Source organism: Dasypus novemcinctus, chromosome 3, assembly GCF_030445035.2.
Source record: "Dasypus novemcinctus isolate mDasNov1 chromosome 3, mDasNov1.1.hap2, whole genome shotgun sequence".
Taxonomy (NCBI): domain Eukaryota; kingdom Metazoa; phylum Chordata; class Mammalia; order Cingulata; family Dasypodidae; genus Dasypus; species Dasypus novemcinctus.
The window spans coordinates 122,014,705-122,031,881 of NC_080675.1; the positions used below are offsets into that span (position 1 = coordinate 122,014,705).

The 17,177-nt window shown below is 37.2% G+C and overlaps 1 protein-coding gene across 1 annotated transcript in view; it reads right to left on the bottom strand.

Moving 5' to 3' along the window:
• ATP8B4 (ATPase phospholipid transporting 8B4 (putative)) overlaps nucleotides 1-17,177 on the bottom strand; it is a 292,064-nt gene that overhangs the window by 94,388 nt on the left and 180,499 nt on the right. Inside the window, exons 10-12 of the mRNA XM_058294177.2 lie at nucleotides 12,771-12,929; nucleotides 6,464-6,552; nucleotides 4,197-4,393 (exon numbers count right to left, since the gene is read on the bottom strand). Coding sequence (XP_058150160.1) covers nucleotides 4,197-4,393; nucleotides 6,464-6,552; nucleotides 12,771-12,929 — 445 coding nt within the window. The remainder of the gene's footprint in view (nucleotides 1-4,196; nucleotides 4,394-6,463; nucleotides 6,553-12,770; nucleotides 12,930-17,177) is intronic.

A 17,177-nucleotide genomic window follows, 5' to 3' on the forward strand; every position in this document is an offset into this window, starting at 1 on the left:
CTGTGTGGCAGGGTACTCCTTGCGTGGATCAGCACTGCACGTGGGCCAGCTCCACATGGGTCAAGGAAACCCGGGGTTTGAACCGCGGACTTTCCACGTGGTAGGCGGACACCCTATCCATTGAGCCAAGTCCACTTCTACTTGTTTGTCCTTTCAATACACTTTAGAATCAATGTATGAGTTTTCTCATAAAATCTACTTGGGATTTGATTTTGATTAGGTCTATTGATTTGATTAGGCCTTAAGTAATATGAAAAGAACTGTTATTTTATCATACTTAAATACTAGTTCAAAGAGAAGGATAATCTTTGCATTAATTCTAAAAGTACCTCAGTCAGTGAAGACTTTCAGAGGTTTTTTTTTTTGTTTCTTTGTTTTGCTTTGTTTTCCACATAGATATAAACCATAGCTTCCCGAATATCATATCTTTTTATTAATGAGATCATTTCTTAAAATTCTGTTCACCTAGAAGAAAGCTTTTATATGTATATTGTTCATATAACCAGACACAACTGAAAACTTTTATTAATATTAATAATAGAGGTTTACAGATTGCTCTTTGAGATTTTCTAGTTTTATATTCACATTGTCTATAATAATAAATATTTCTTCCTTTCTAATAGGTTTATTTCAGTATCAGTTTAACGTCTTATTTTGTTCACTGACATTTCAGTTTCATGTCTTAGTATATTAACAAGGACATACAGAACAGTACAAAATAGTAATGACAATAGCAGGAACCCATAGCTTATATCTGACCTTAATAGAAATTTTTCTTATATAACTGGGACAGATGGACTAGATGACACCCACATCCTCACTGGCTTTTAAATTCTATACTTCTTTTTATGCCATGTACCTTTTCTTCTAAAAAGTGATATATTGCCAGTTCATTCTCTATTATGATATAAAGATAAATAAATCACACTCTGCATGGGTACACAAACTTTCATGTTATGGTTTACTTTTCTGTATTCCCCCTACTTCAATGCAAGTTCCTTCATACCTGGTCTGATTCGTTTTTGTCTTCCTTATTCCAGTCACTCAGAAAGCATCAGAATTTATACAGTGGGCGAGGCTGAGTAAATCCCTATCCTCTAGGCCAGAATTTCACCAATAAAGACATTAAGACCAAGAGAGGTTAAGTAACTAATACAAGGTCACACAGCTAATTAGTTGTAGAGCTGCAATAGGAATCCAGGCATCTGGAAAAGTCTGTTCAAAATTGGCCTTAAAATGATTTTATGCAGGAACTGTGCAAATCACCAAAAGCTTTCATTTATTTGAAAGTATAGGAGCTTCATGAAAACTTAAGCAAAATGAATGGAAAAGAAGGTGACCCTATTGCAGAACTAGCCAATGGCAGTATTTAAATTCACTTGGATTCTTACAGCTTAAAGTAGTATGTAGAGAGGAAGGATATCCTTTCTGTTTGGGAAAAGAAGATTTAGGAAAGTCACAATGGAACATTCAATCTTTTGTTTTATAATAGCAGAGAAAAGAAGACAAACGTTCAGAGTTAGCATAATCAAGTCGCTTAGGGTTTTCTGCCTGAGTGCTCAAAGAGCAGATTCCACTCACTATGTAACAAAACAACAAGAAAAACTCCTATTGCATTGGGGAAAAAAACACTCAAAACCTATTAATAATCCTTGGGAGTACAATGGCTGTGTTTCTTAAGAGCACCTGTAAAAGACCTTTATCTGGGAAGTTTTTAACACTTTGGACTAACAAATCAACAGCACAGAAGTATCCTGCCAAAATAAACATCGTTTGCTCACCTGGAATTGTTGACCTTCAACACAAAATTCTGGACTTTGTCCTCAAATGATATATGGCACTAATTTATTCTTCATAGCTATGAAAAAGCCTATTTGAAGTTTTTGTAGTCAGCCTTCAACCCTCTGAGTTTGAAATACCTGGGAGTTTATCTGTCTCAGTTTTTGGGACTGAAATTCTTTGGAATGTTTTTTCCTTCAAGTTGAGATCACAGCTACTGTTCTCATTGGGTGAGAGACAATATTACACTTATTTGGTAAGATAAATTTGGTGATTCAGCTTCCTCAATACTGTGACTTACTAACAAATACAGAACTTTAGCCTTTATTTTTTTTCTTGACACCTTCACTAAATAATTATACACAGCTTAGCTATAGAGGGAAAACACTGTGCCAAAGGTCAGAAAACCTGAGTTTGGATCTTGGTTCTGCCCTTTGCTTGCTCCATGATCCTGAGGAACAGAATCATCTAAACTATCTTGGCCTCAGTTTCCTCACTTGTGAAATAAGGTCAACAATAACTATCTCATAAGGTTTTTGCAAGACATAAATGAGATGAAGTACATGAAATTATTTTATATAAAATGTAGAATGCCATCTAAAGTTAAAGAGGTATTATATGCGGCAGAAAGGGACTTAAAAGTAAATTATTTTAATGCCCTGATTTTACAGAAAAGTACTCATTTGACAAGCAAACTAAGACCCATAGAGGCCAACTGCTTTCTCCAAGGTTACGCAGTTATTAATGTCAGTGCCAAGACCAGAACCTGGGTTTGGACTATTCCAACACAATTTTCTTTCAACCACTCCAAGAGACACCTCAGAGGGAGAAGGAATGCTAACCTGGAAATCTAGCCTCAGCTTCTAAAAAATCAGTCTTTCGAATCACTAAATAAAAACCGGCAATGCACTTCAAAGAAAGAGTGCATACAGAATATACTTCCTGCTTGAGAACTCATGAAACTGCACATGTGCAGATGGCAAGGCTCTAGGTGCATTTATTATTCATTTAGGACATAAAAGGAAAGCTATAAAAGCTGACCATAGCTCTGCTGGCAAAGAGCTCGATTTACTACAGACTTTCTAATTGGATACAAGCATGAGAGGTCCTCAGAATCAAAGATGAGCCAAAAGGATACAATTTAACTAGAGCTCTGACCACAGCTCCAGAGGGCCCAAAGCAATTTGTGGTGTTGTGGCCGCATGCCACTACGTTAAGTCAATTTCCCACAACTTGACATTTCAGTTTCCTGACCACTATGCAGAACAAGGGTGGATTGTGTGCTTTAAATTTCTCTTGCTTCATCACAGCTAGGATTTTGAAAACAGAGAAAAAGAAGCTCTTAAAAATTAGTGGGAATTCAGTGCTGGTAATTTTGTGTATTGTTAAAATACTGATGATGAAGAATATTAAACAACCAAGTCCCATCTTGGTTCCAGGGTCTTTGGGACTATATGGCTCAGTTTTGGTAAGATTAGGTGGGAGCTTTCTCTATACTCAAGAACGTCTCAGACACAAAGTCTAGGACTACCTTCTAAGCCATTATTAAATATGTGTGTATTTATACAAATAAATACAATACATATACACATTCATATATATAAGTACACATATGAATACATATATACATATGTATATGTGTGTGTGTAACAATTGGACAGAGTCAGAGACTATTTTAGCTCCAGTTTGTTAGACCAAATCTAGAAATGACAGGTCAAGGTATAGTGGGATTTATGATTCATGCTTCTGCTTATTTAACAGTGGACAGGTACCACCAACTATTAATATATTTCAACTCCTTCACATATTCGTTTATAGGTACTAATGATAGAAAAATTAATGCTCCTTCAGTTCTTACAATGTGCAGGCCATCTTCTAAGAGTTTTACATGTATTATTTATTCCCCTTATAATCCTTGAAGTAGAACAATTATTATCTCCATTTTAAAAATGAGGAAACTGAAGTTCTGGGAGATAAAGTCACTTGCTCCTGGTTATGGAGCTAGTAAGTCCTGCAAGAAGCAGGACTTAAATCCAAGGATCTAGGACCTTGTGGTGGGGAATACCATCTCAATAGATGTCTCCAGATGGCCTTCCATTTCATATCCATCATCAACCCAATTCTAAAAGATCAGGTTGCATGAGATTATATTGAAATCCATGTATTGCAAAGGAAAACATTTCTAACAAACCAAATCAAATCAAGAAGAAAATAAAATATATCCACCGTCATTTAAAAGCATAAAAGTTAGATTAAACAGCTTAGTTGCCTCATTTGTAACAGATGTAGCAGATCACGAGGAGTTAGAGCCACACATCTACCTCACTGTTTGAATTTTAAAACAAAACAATTAAATGAAATAAAGGGTTTTTTTTTTTGACAAAATGGTTTCACCGAAGTATAAACCCTCATCTTACCTCACATATAATGAAATGGGTACAACTGTATTGAGAATAATAATATATGACCAGAATGTTAAAAATCCTGAAAGCACAGAATTCTTCTCTTCTTCATTCCGGAAGAGGAAAGTTCTGAATCGGTTCCCAATCTGATGCTCCCAGATTGAATTTCCTATTGCAAGAATAACTCCCAAGCACACCAGAAACCCAAAAATCTGAAATGAGAATAAAAGTCTGGTTATGGTTAACTTGAAACAAAATTAGTTATATCATATGATCTAGTTACACTTCTAACTCTAAGAAATCATAGCTTGAAAAGTAAGTTTATCCAAACCTCTTCTTACTTACTTTTAGTCACAGGAGTAAAATTCAACATTTTTACATGGGAATTCTACATACTTTTTCTCATTTAATTTTCCCATTGATTCTCTGAGATAGAAACAATTATTATCCACACTTTAAGTTTTAACACCAAAACAAAATAGAGGCAGAAAGAGACTACATAACTTTTCCATGGTCACATAGCTAATAACTTCACATTCCCAATTGGTATGAGAAGTGCATATATTTAAACAATCTCAAAAATAAAATAAAATTAGTTTAATTCTCATTTAGCAGTTCAGGTTGAAAAGTAGGTTAAGTAAAGAAGACCCATATTCCTGATTTGCCCTGGACAGCCCCAGTCTATTGTCTACATGCTGTATTTATAATGTTCCCTTTCACCTTCAAAAATGTTCTGTGTGAACGATGAAAATCCCAGCCTTGGAAAGCAAAGACACAAATCCAGTGGACATGGTAAACCCTGAGCTGAGCAAGGTATTTTGGGGATAGAGAGCAGGCATGCATTTCACTCCTATTTCCCTTTCCCCCCAAGAAAGTATATTCAGAAGTTTCAGAACAGCTTTCTTTTTAAATTATTCTGTCCTGGACAAAATAGGCACATAAGAAGACAACCTGGAAAAAATCTGAACCACAGTAGAAAACCAGGTTACCAAGAGTAGTATTCCCCAAATCCAACTAATTCTTCTATTACATCAGTGTGGCCTCTTTTCTTTCAATTGGCTGATACTACAAATTAATTTTAGAGCATTAAAACTGGTGATACTTAACATTAAATGCTCTAATTTAAGGATGAACTCTGCTTCTAACTCCTTAATAGGTCATCCTATTTTCCAGTAAGAAAATCAGGGATACTTCCTGCTTTGCAAGCAGTAATTTTGCTCTGTGGTAGATAGATATGCAATCCCCTAGAAGTGGGTTCTAGACCATTTAAATAGAGAATTCTAGAAGGGGGACAACAGGCCCTTGGCCCCACAGACTCTGTCCCAAGGTGTGGCTGGAGGAAAGTCCAGCTGTGAGAGTAATACTGAGAGTAAAATATGAAGCCTGGCCAGCATTTTGTGCCCATCAAATGTTCATTTCCTCCCTATCTTATTGAGGGCCCAACTGTTACATATCAGTCAAGCAAATATATACTGAGCTCCGAATCTTTGTGATTGTTTGGGAGTTTGTGATGGGGTGGAGGGACACGTTTCAAAGTTATTGTCCTGGCATTTCAAAAGTCATTGTCTTCAAACTTAACATTCACTTAAGGAGGCAAAGCAATATTAAAGAAAGAGTCAGATAATCAAATCAACAGTATGAGGTAGCACAAGACCAACTGACCAAGGAGTACTTGACTTTTTCACAACTGGGTAAAATCATTTCAAAAAATTCAGAGGAGATAACTATGGGCTAAGGAGGTGTAGAAGCCTTCAAGAAGGAGGAAAAACTGACTTGGACCTCACAGGAAGCTGAGCAGGACCGGCTACATAATATTCAGGGCCCAGTGCAAATAAAAATGTGGGGCCTCTTGTATGAAAATTATTATGAATCTCAAGACAGTAGCAGCAGGTCATTAAAGCAAGCTTGGGGTCCTTCTGAGTATAGGGCCCTGTGAACTGGCCCTGCCCATAAGCAACGTAGAGAGAATCTGAATAAAGATTACAATGACAAAAAGACCAAATTACCTTACAAACGATGTTTTACTTTTCAAAAATGAATCATTGAAATATGGAGAATGTATAAGACCATTAAGTCTTCCCTAAGGCCTAAACCTACCTCTCACGAGGCAGAAACTCTACCAATGTTTCATCCGTACCATAGGAGGTAGCGAGCAGGACAACTGAGCCCTAAATACAAACTCCTCAAGAAGAACATAGGCTTCAAAAAGAATTTCCAGCAAAATATAAGAAGAACATTAAAATGGCAATGACTAGTGATATTGCCTACTTATAGTAACTTACCCAGAGTACTAGAGTATTCATCAATCTATCAATGCTTGTCCTTTTAAACTTAGTCTTACCACTGTTCTGCATTAGTTTAGTGTCAGGACCTGCCAAAAAGAAGATGTTTAATTTTTAACTTAATTTTTCTTAAGACCAAGAACTATTATTAATGTGTTTATTATTCTTATCTAGTGGCTTAACAACAACCCTGGATAATCGGTCTCCTCTGAATAGGATAAATCTAGACAGCACTTATAGCTGAAAGATTTAAAAAATGCTTTTTTTCCAAAATCTGTGCATGGAAATAAGAATGGTATCTTCTAGTTTGCAGTTAAGGATAATGAGTCAATAAAAGTGAGGAACAATTTGAAATGTTAAAAAGAAGGCATAATAAACACAATTCAGAACACTGAGACCAAATGGAAAGTTATGATAAGAAATTAAATTTTGGGTCTATTTCCCAAAAAAGGTTTAAGGTTTCTCCTTAAAGGAGAAACTAGAATAACTCCAAAAACAGAATTCATCAACAAGTAACTTAAAGCTTTATTGTATACTGCATATTGTATATACTAGTATATAATACACACTTTTTGTAGGGGCAAGAATTGTCTTTAATTTTGTGTTAGATTTATTTCAGGTAAATACAATATATTATCTCATGATCTGTTTACTAAGTGCCTTGTTCAAAGGATTCTTAAAATATTGTTAACTGCTTTGGAGGTGGAATATTAGGTGATTAACAAAGGGGAATTTTAAAATAGAAGACTAAGGAAATTTCTGGTGAACTGAGAAGACACTAGATAGACGCAATTAGGCTTTAATTATAAATTACTTCTCTGGAGTTCCCTCTCCTCATCAACTTCCCATGATTATTAATCATGTAAAGCAGTATGTCATTTTAGAAGTCAGGGCATGGTGGCACATCCTTAAAAGACTTTTGTTTGCTTCAAAGACAAATTGAAACAAAGTTTGGGGTCTCATAAAAATTCATTCTTGAGTTGGAAATTGTACCCCAGTGTCCTATTTCAGCTACTTGCTGTGTAAAGGAGACCACCCACACTTTCTCAGAATCACTTATTAAAATCATATGGACATTGAGGAAGGAGATCACAAAGAGCAAACAAAGTTTGTGAATGCAAAAGGCTGGAATATTGACAGACTAGTTTTTTAATGGTAAAAATGTACATTTCTTAGGCATGCAAACACACACAAACTAACAAAATTATCCTCTTCATGGGGTTTAAGCCACTTATTTTAATATATCCACAGATGTTGATACATATACCTTCTTCCTGTCACAGAAAAAATTCTTGAAAGCCCCATTTTCTACTCAGCACTCAATTTAATCTCTGAGTAATCACTCCACCAAAACAGATCTGGTGCTATCATCATTATCTTTCATGCCTTCTTAACCTCTCAGGAGCTTTCGACTTTTAAAACACACTGTTCCCTTAAGTGTCTCTATTACAATGTCCTCCTGATTTTCTTCCCTTTGGCATAGAAGACTTTCTGTCTTCTATGGTACTTGTCTTCCACCCCTCCACAAGGCCATTAAATACTAGGTTTCCTTAATACTCAGGCATAGACCATCTCCTCTTCTTACTCAACCCACTGTCCCTGGGCAATGTCATCTAAGACCACAACTTCAATTATCATCTATAGGCCAGATTATATCTCCAGCTCAGCTCACTCCTCTAAGTGCCATTTAAACAATAGATTTACTTGCCTATATGACATCTCCATCTGGAGCTCTCTAAAGCCCCTCAAGTTGCCCTTGTCCAAATCCAGTTCATGATATTCCTCCAGCTTCCTTACCTCAATGAATGACACCACCATCCATCCAGCTGTGAAGGCTGGGGAAAACCTAGGAATCACATTTGCTACCTTCTTTGTTCTTACCTTCAAATCTAATCATCAAATCTTGCCAATTTAACTTTCTAAATAGTTTCTAAATTTCTCTACCTCTCTCCATCTGCATGACTCTCAGCCTAACCCCAAGTACTTCATCTCTCAATTGGACTACAGTGAAAAACTATTAACTTGATCTCCCTGCCTCTATTCTGCCCCCACCCTATCAGTATATTCCCAGTCATGCACTCTTTCCAGTACCTGCTGTCCCTATTTACAAACATTACAAACACCATAGGCAAGAGTGAATATTTCAAAATTTAGTACAAAGACATACACACATCTGTTTCAATATGTACAGTGGCTTTTCTTTTTTTTTAAAGATTTATTTATTTATTTATTTAATCCCCCCCCCCACCCCGGTTGTCTGTTCTCTGTGTCTATTTGCTGCATCTTGTTTCTTTGTCCGCTTCTGTTGTCCTCAGCGGCACGGGAAGTGTTGTACAGTGGCTTTTCAATGCTCTTAGGATAAAGATCAAAATTCTGGATATGAACCACAAGGTCCTGCATGGTTCACCCCATCCTCACTTCCAGCCTCATCCATCTATTCTCACACTCTACATGTTCTACAATGGGCTTCTTAAGTTCTTTTACCTCTCCATCCTCACTCTTGCCATGGGGTCTTCACCCATTATGTGCTTTCTGGTCAGCTTGTTGTTCCACTTATATTTTCATCAGGTTAATGCTTTCTTATCCTTCAAGTCTTAGCTCAAGTTTCATCAGCTATCCCCATTATATCCTTTCATGAGTTTCTGTTCTTTTTCTTCAGAGCACTTATCTCAGTTTGTTTACATACATTTACTAATACAATTATTTGAGATTACTCTCTCTCTCTCTCTCTCTCTCTCTCTCTCTCTCTCTCTCTCTACCAGACTGAAAAACATGTGAATAAAGGGACTTCATTTGTTTTTGTTCTCATTCTTAATCCCCAATGATTAAGTGGCATAGAGCCTGGCAATAGTAGACACTCAATAATATAATTTTTTAGTGGATTAGTTAATTTCTGGAATGCTTACTATGTGTCTTAGTTTGCCAGGGCTGCTATGACAAATACCACAGAATTGGTTGGCTTAAACAGCAGGAATTTATTGTCTTGGAGATTTGGAAGCAAGAAGTCCAAAATCAAGGTATCAGCAGGCCACACCTTCTATAAAGTCTATAGTGTTCTAGGGATGGCTCATCTCTGCATCTATCATATGACAGTTTGTCTCCTCCTCTGGCCTATAATGGATTAAGGTCAAACCTCATTCTGTTTGGCTTCACTTTAATAACCTATTCAAAGATCCTATTTACAGGTAGTTTCATACCTGTAGGACCAGAGGTTAAGACTTGAATATGTCTTTTTGTGGGGGTCATGATTTGATCCGCAACTCTTGGTTTTAGGCAAAGTGTGTATATGCTTTATATTTATTATCTCAGCCAATGCTTACAACAAGCCAACAAGGGTGGTACTATTCACCTCATTTCAGCAATGATGAAATTGAGGCTTAAAGAGTTTAAGTAACTTGCTCATGATTTCTTGGCAAAGCCAGACTTTGAACCCACATATATCTAACTAAAGCTTTTGCTCTCAACCACTATTTTTAAAACTATAAGAAATAGTTAGCTAACTCATTAATTCATAAACTCATTTAACCAATGGAATTTAAGGCTGTGTCTCACTCTGAGATGACACACTTGAACAAGGATAATTGAAAGAGGGCTTATTTATATAAAGGGACTATTTACAAAAGGGTGGGTGGGAGTGTAGGGAAAGCAAAAGAATAGTACCATAACCAAGGGCTTAGCAGCAATCAAATTGTTTCCACATCTAAATCAGAAGGATGAAGGGAGGGAATGGTTAGCGGGTTGGAAAGGAAAAGGATGTGTGGATTCTGCAGCCTTTAGATGAACAGTGACCTTATATTGAGGGACCCAACAAGCATGATAGGACCATGCAAAGAAGCAGCCTGGGAGAAAAAATGCCTTGACCTCACTCTTCTTCCTCCCTTTGATGTCTTCCCCGTGATCCCCAAAAATGGATCTCAACTAGAAACCAAAGTTCAAGAAAGCCTTTTGGTGTAAACCACACAAGTCAGTCTCCTAGGGCAGAGAGAAAGGTTGAAAAGAATCTTAATATCTATAGGAGCAAAGGGAAGAGCTCCAGCCTAAATATCTCCCATACATCAAAGTGGTGCTGACTCCTGTGGACTCCTTAAATGAACAAGATTCCTGCCCTCAAAAAACAAGGCTTCCTCCTCCCTTGAGGATAGAAGAAATCATGGACCAACTGTTAATGTATATTAGACCTTCATAAATTATAGGTTTGTAAAGTAAATAATGCCTTTACCAGCTATATTCCTTGCATAATTCTTAATTGTAGGTATAACTGGAGTAGTAATAATACAGAAACAATAATTAATATTTCATTTTGGATAACGTCCCCAAATTAGATATCTCAACTTTAAAAGTTCTGAGACAACCATATGTTAAACTCTGGCATAGATAAAACCAACCATTCATTCCTCTGCTTGCTTTTTTGCTAGTTAAGCTTTCAATTAATATCTGTGCCAAGACTAAAATCAATGCAGACATTCTCCACTTTACAAATATCCATCTGATGAAGGTCCCATGCAAGCAAGCATCCAGGTCATACCACAGAAGAAGAACCTATCACTCCCCTGCCCTTCCAAAATGCAGGGAACAGAAAGTTTCAAGACTCTCAGTCTATGGAACAGGCAGTAAGCTCTGAAACGATGAAAGAAGGTAGAAGCAGGGAAGAAAGGAAAATAACATTTGTCTAGAATCCTCTTCCATATGCATTATCTCAGTGAGCCTTTACAATGACTCTGTGAGGTACTTCCTATCTCCCTGTTATAGAGGAGAAACTAAAACTTAGCAAATTTAAGTAAGCAAGCCTAAAAGTCCTACAGTGGCTAAGCAAATCTGAACCTATATCTGTCTGATCCAAATTCTGTAAACTTTGTTATACTTCCCCAGACAGAGACCTATTCAACTTACAACCCTACTTCCTTCTATGTAAGAGCAATTTTCCCATAGCGACAACCTTATGAAGAAAAACTTTGCCCCTGAGTGGCTCAAAATAGCGACCTATTATGACGTGCTGTAGCTGAGCAATCATACAGAATTAATTATTCAAAACAAGTTCATATACATGCAAGCAAAATTTTGGGATGCAGACCATTTGTAGGGTGGGGAGCTTCCATTTCTGTGATGACAGGGGGCAAAGCACCATGGTATTTCCCATGAGGTACCTTCAAAAAGTCTCCCCTAAAAATTGTGGGAAGATAGAGTGAGGCTTATGTATAAACCTTGTTCTACTTTTCTCTCTGCAAGAATGATTGAAAGGAGGAGATAAATGGTCATAGGTTTATCTCCCTGGCTAAAGAATAAAATTCTCTGATTTGATAATTAGGAAGCCCAATTCATGCCTTGATAAAAGTATATTCTGCTTCATTTCTAGGTTTTTCCAAAGTCCTTACAATGTCAATACCCCAAGCAGCAAGATCTTTGCAAGTTAACACCCACAACTGAGAGTATTTTGGAGGAATTAAGGGGTTTTCCTAGGTTTGGAACACTTTTGAGCCCTTAATGAACATTATGTTGTTGTTCAAGGAAATCAGTTAAGAAAAACATTCTGATTTTTTATTGCATATGTAGTCAACAGGCCCGAAACACATCTTAAGTTGGTGTCACAATAAACAGGATTCTTAAAATCAAGGGCCAGCAATTGAAGTCATGAGTACAACAGAGTGGATCTACAAAACATTGCTACTGTAAGTTTCCTTAGCAGGACAGTGCTACGTTGGACCCAGAGAGATAATTAAAGAAAGGAAAAATGACAAGCAAGAAGAGTAAGAAGAACTCCCCTTTGCAGCCACTCCCACTCCATCAAGCAAACTTTCCAGGATCCATTACCCTGTTTAAAAAACAGTATAAGGAGCTATGGGGTATAGATAAAAATGATGGCTGAATCTCCAAGGTTTCTCCAAAAGGGATTTGACCTTTCGCAAACTACAAATTTAACACCACAGAGAGGAACTTTCTTTCATGCTCTTCCCCTACATCAAAGGAAGATTGGTTAATACATAAAAAGACAAATGACAGAGATGGTTGGGATGGAGTTAGAGAAAGGGAAATTAAACAGTAGGTATCTAGCATTTACTGTTTAATTAAGGCCCAAACATCCTTAAGAATAAATTAATGATGCCAGTGGCTCCTCAAAAATGGAGCCACCCAGGACATTGTCAAACAACGGGGCATCCCCCTGGTACCCTGCACTTTGAAGTCAATGCTAAAGCACTACTTCCTTGGAATAAAAGGACTGGGCTGATCCAAACTTGGAGAACTGGAGACCATGCTGATGGGTATCTCAGGAGGAGTTCACATATAACTGACCCTGGACAGTTAGCTGTACCTGCAAAAATTACCATTCCAAAACACCAGCTTGTGTTTCTCAGGACACAGCCTCTCAGGATTATCTTCTCATTGCTGAGGGAGTACTTGCTGTCTTTCCAAGAGAGGAATCCTGTGAATTTATCTAATTTGTTATTAGGCGCCTCACAGGCAACAATCCCTGTAAAATAAAAAAAAATTTGAAAGAACAATCCTTTTTTATGACCCATCTCAAACTTTCTTTAGAAGCCCACAGTTTTGTTTTACCACTCTACTGATATACAGTACTTTTTCCTTCTCTCTTAGATGGTACATTGTTACATATACAGGATCTGTAAGGTACAAGGATGGAAATCCATCAAATATTTTTTAAAATGTAGCTTTCTGTACTTTTCAAATAAGAACAGAAAACTCAAGAGCTGTAGTATGCTTTTATTCTTAAAAAAAATTCATTTGGCTCTGCTTCTAGTTTGTAACTAGAAAAGACAAAAGAGGGGCAGTTCTAAAAGTTTTTATTCCTTTTTTTTTTAACTTAATGGGAAGTTTTGCACAAGTTAAGATGACATACTTCCAAGATCATAATATCGGGGTTCCTAATATATTCCACCCCAGAGAAACCTGAGCTTTGTTTGCCACAGAATGCCTGTGATTCCTTTCAGCTATTCTATGCTTATCTTGATTAGATTCAGAGTTCTCGAGACTCTTAAAGTTACCATATAACTTGCCCCAAACTGGCCAGAGGATGTTTCTAGTTTTTGTTGTTTTTTTCCTAATTCCAAGCCCATTCCAAAGGCATGCCCATTTCAAATCTATCAATCAATTCGTTCCATTACTTCAATAAGAAAATACGCATTCGTAGTGGTAGTTCTTTAGGTAGAAAAAACCCAGAAACAATCTTTTACAGACCCTGTCACAAAAGACAATTACATTAAAATACATTTGCAGGAAGCAGACTTGGCCCAGTGGTTAGGGCATCCGTCTACCACATGGGAGGTCTGTGGTTCAAATCCTGGGCCTCCTTGACCCGTGTGGAGCTGGCCCATGCACAGTGTTGATGGGGGGGGGGGGGGGGGGCGGTGGAAGAAGGGGAGAGAAATAAATAAATAAATAAATATTTAAAAATATAAATAAAATAAAATAAATACATTTGCATTGCCAGCAGTTGGGATTAAAGTTTTAGAACTCAAAAATAACAAGTACAAAGAGAAGAAAAGCAGAAGGAAGGAAGGAAGAGGAAGGGAAAATGGGAGGGAGAAAAGGGAGGGAAAGAGGAAGAGAAGGAATGAAAAAGGAGGTTGTCAGTAGATCCAATCAGAACTTAAACTAGAGTCAGAGGTGTGCTGAGTACCTAAAAGTTTCTCTCTCTCAAAAACAATAAAAATCCAGTTATTTAGTCAGAAACCAAAAGCGTAGGTGGGACATGAAAACTTGTATTTGGAAAATAAAATTGGCAAGTATGTCCTTAGCACTGATTGAAGGGAATGGAGACCAGACCTTCCTACAGAAATTTTGTGTTACACCGATTCCATCTACTTACCAAGCTACCTTCTGAATGCAAAGTAGCTTCTTACATAGGTTGCCTTCCTTCCTCCAATAATATGTTTTCCCTTTAAAACTCTTAGACATAGGTGACAGCAGCCAGTTTTCACATGGCCTAATCACTCCTGGCTAAGCAGATTACTAATGTTAATGGATCTTGCATTCAAAAACAAAAACAAATAAACCTGAAAGGAACGAGGGGCTCACAGTCTCAAAAGTGTTTTTCCAGCTTCCATCTACTTTTCAAAAGTACCCCCTATGATGACCCTCCACTTGGCCCTCACTAGTTGCATCCCAGGCTTCCACTGCTAAAAGAGGGAATGCCTGCAGGAGGGTTTGGATGAGGCAGAACAATCTGTACAAGGTCATTTTTTATACAAAGGGAAATGGCTGAGTTCTGGTTAGTTCCAATTATAGCCTATCATTGATATTAAAAAGTAAATTAAAATGGATTTAAACTGGCACAAGTGGTTTGGACAACTGAGTTATAGAAGAGGAGACATTTTCTAAATTCTAAGAATTCAGTATCTCCTTCCTTGACCAATAATGTTCATTCATGGATTTTGTAGAACCTTAAATTGGGCAGCACCAGCAAAACTTATATAAAATAGTGGGACTGGCAGCAACCTTTAAAGATTATTCCAGTTTCTTGACCCAAGACTCAATTTTTCAGGATTCGAATTTGGCCATTAAACAAAAATGTTCTTTGGGGAAAAAAACAACATGATACACAGTCCCTGCCAGTAGGAATATAAAAAACAGGCTCATTTGATCACTTTCATTGTCATAAGAAAAGACTAACATGGAGGCAAATGCAGCCTTAAATGTGTCAGTTCACTCCTCCCTGGCCCCAAGCTCATCCAGTCCTGGCCTGACACCAAGGGTGTGGTTCTAGATGGCAACAGGCAGAAAGGCCAAGAGGTTCTGCCTGTTTTTGGAGGCCGAGACCCAATTCAACCTTTCTTGAAGGAAATCAAGAGATGAACTTGGTCCTAGAGAATTAAATACTAAATACAGGGCCCAGTCTAAACAACATAGCTGGAACCAAGGCAAATTCCGTTTTTACCATCAGAAGTGCTCAGTTTTCCCTTTCTTAGCCCTGTTAGCATAAGACACAAATTCTTTTCTATCCCTTTCCAAAAGAGGTGAGCAGGTTCCTTTGAAAGGACCACTCTATTCACCTCTGTAGTCCCATAACCTAGCATACTGCCTACATAGCAGGGTTTTAAAAAATACCTGTTGGATAGATGGATGGAAAAATTTCAGGTGGTTTCAATAAGGCGGTTGGGTGATGGAAAGAGTATTATGGCAAAACTAAGATGAATGGAATAGTTTGGTTTATTTCTGGGTAGTAGCAATAAAAAATTGGAAGACAAAATAGCCCAGTCACTATAGAGACCTTGGATTGACTTAACCCTAAAGAGAACCAAATGGACCTGAGAACACTGAAAAAAGGTAGGAGGTTTAAAACATATAAGAGATAATGAGAAATACATTCTAGCCATAAAGCATAAAAAGGACTAGGGAAGAACTCTCTTAGGACTCTTCTTCCTTTTAATTTTATCAGAGAAAGAAAAGGACAGTAAACAGCCAGTTTGACAATTGATGAGGAAACAGCCTAGGAAAAACAGTATCACTTCTCACAGTTATTGGCTGAAAACATGTTTACAAGCACAAAGTCATCTTTAATGGGCAATGAGACAACTGGGAAAAATTATGTCAATGATGAGTATAAATATAGTCAAAGTAGCTAGCCAGGTTTGTTTGCCCCCTCTGAAGAGAAAAGACATGAAAGTAGATAGCAGTTCATCCAGTTCACCGTCACACAGAAATTCCCTAAACCTATACTGACCAAAACCTACAAGATCTCATTCTGGACCTTTCTTGGTACTCTAAATTTAGCCAGATGAATTGTTGGCTAATTACCAACTTAATAATAAACTTCTTGAACTAAAGTGTTTTTCTCAAATTGGAAATCTTTAGGTTCTCATGAAAATGGAACTCAGTATACTATGTTCCATGATTTTCCAGAAAAGCAGGTTTTATTTTATTATGTATAGTACTATTTTCAATATTTCTTGATTATCAACATGGCAACTCTTCCATAAGACAAATGATCCATTGAATGAGACGTCACTAATGCAGCCCAAATCCCTGCGTCTTTCCTTTCCATCCTGACCAAGAACTTCTTGAAGTTTAGGAAATTGTCCTGAGGACTGTGATGAATATTCTTTCATTTTCTTAGGAAGAAGAGTATGGCTTTCCTGTTTTCTGAAACCCCTTCTTTCAGCCATCAAGCTCAGCCACCATAAGGGCCACGTCAGCACCACAGTGTCCTTCCATGGGCTCTGAGTCTCCTGCAGCAACACTCCTTGACTGCTGTGCTGTGCATCTATCCAGGTGAAGGGTAAATCTATCTGGGAAGTAAGAGGTCATAAGATGCTAACTAAGCCTTTTCATTTTTGTTTAACCAAAAAGAAATACTTATTTTTTTCTCTGTTGTAATTACACACATGCTATTCTTTAGAAAGGACCACAAAAATATACAAAGATTCCTGAAATAAAGAACCAACCTTTCCCGGGATTGAAATTCAGTATTAACAGTCATACAAAATATGTAAACTTGTCATAAGTTGCAAAAAACAGATCTCAATCCAGTCAGTAATAATATGCAGAAGATTCTTGAACACATTTGGACAGTTTACATCCGGGACTTTCCCCCAAACATGTCCAGTTTACAAATGTGGAACTGAGAAATATTTCCAGTTACTTATTTGTAAAACTTTTTTCAATTCCCATGAGACTAACAAGAAAAATCAAGGACCACTCAATTTATTTTTATATTTGTTATAATATTAGATCAAATTATATATCTTTCCTTAATATAAAA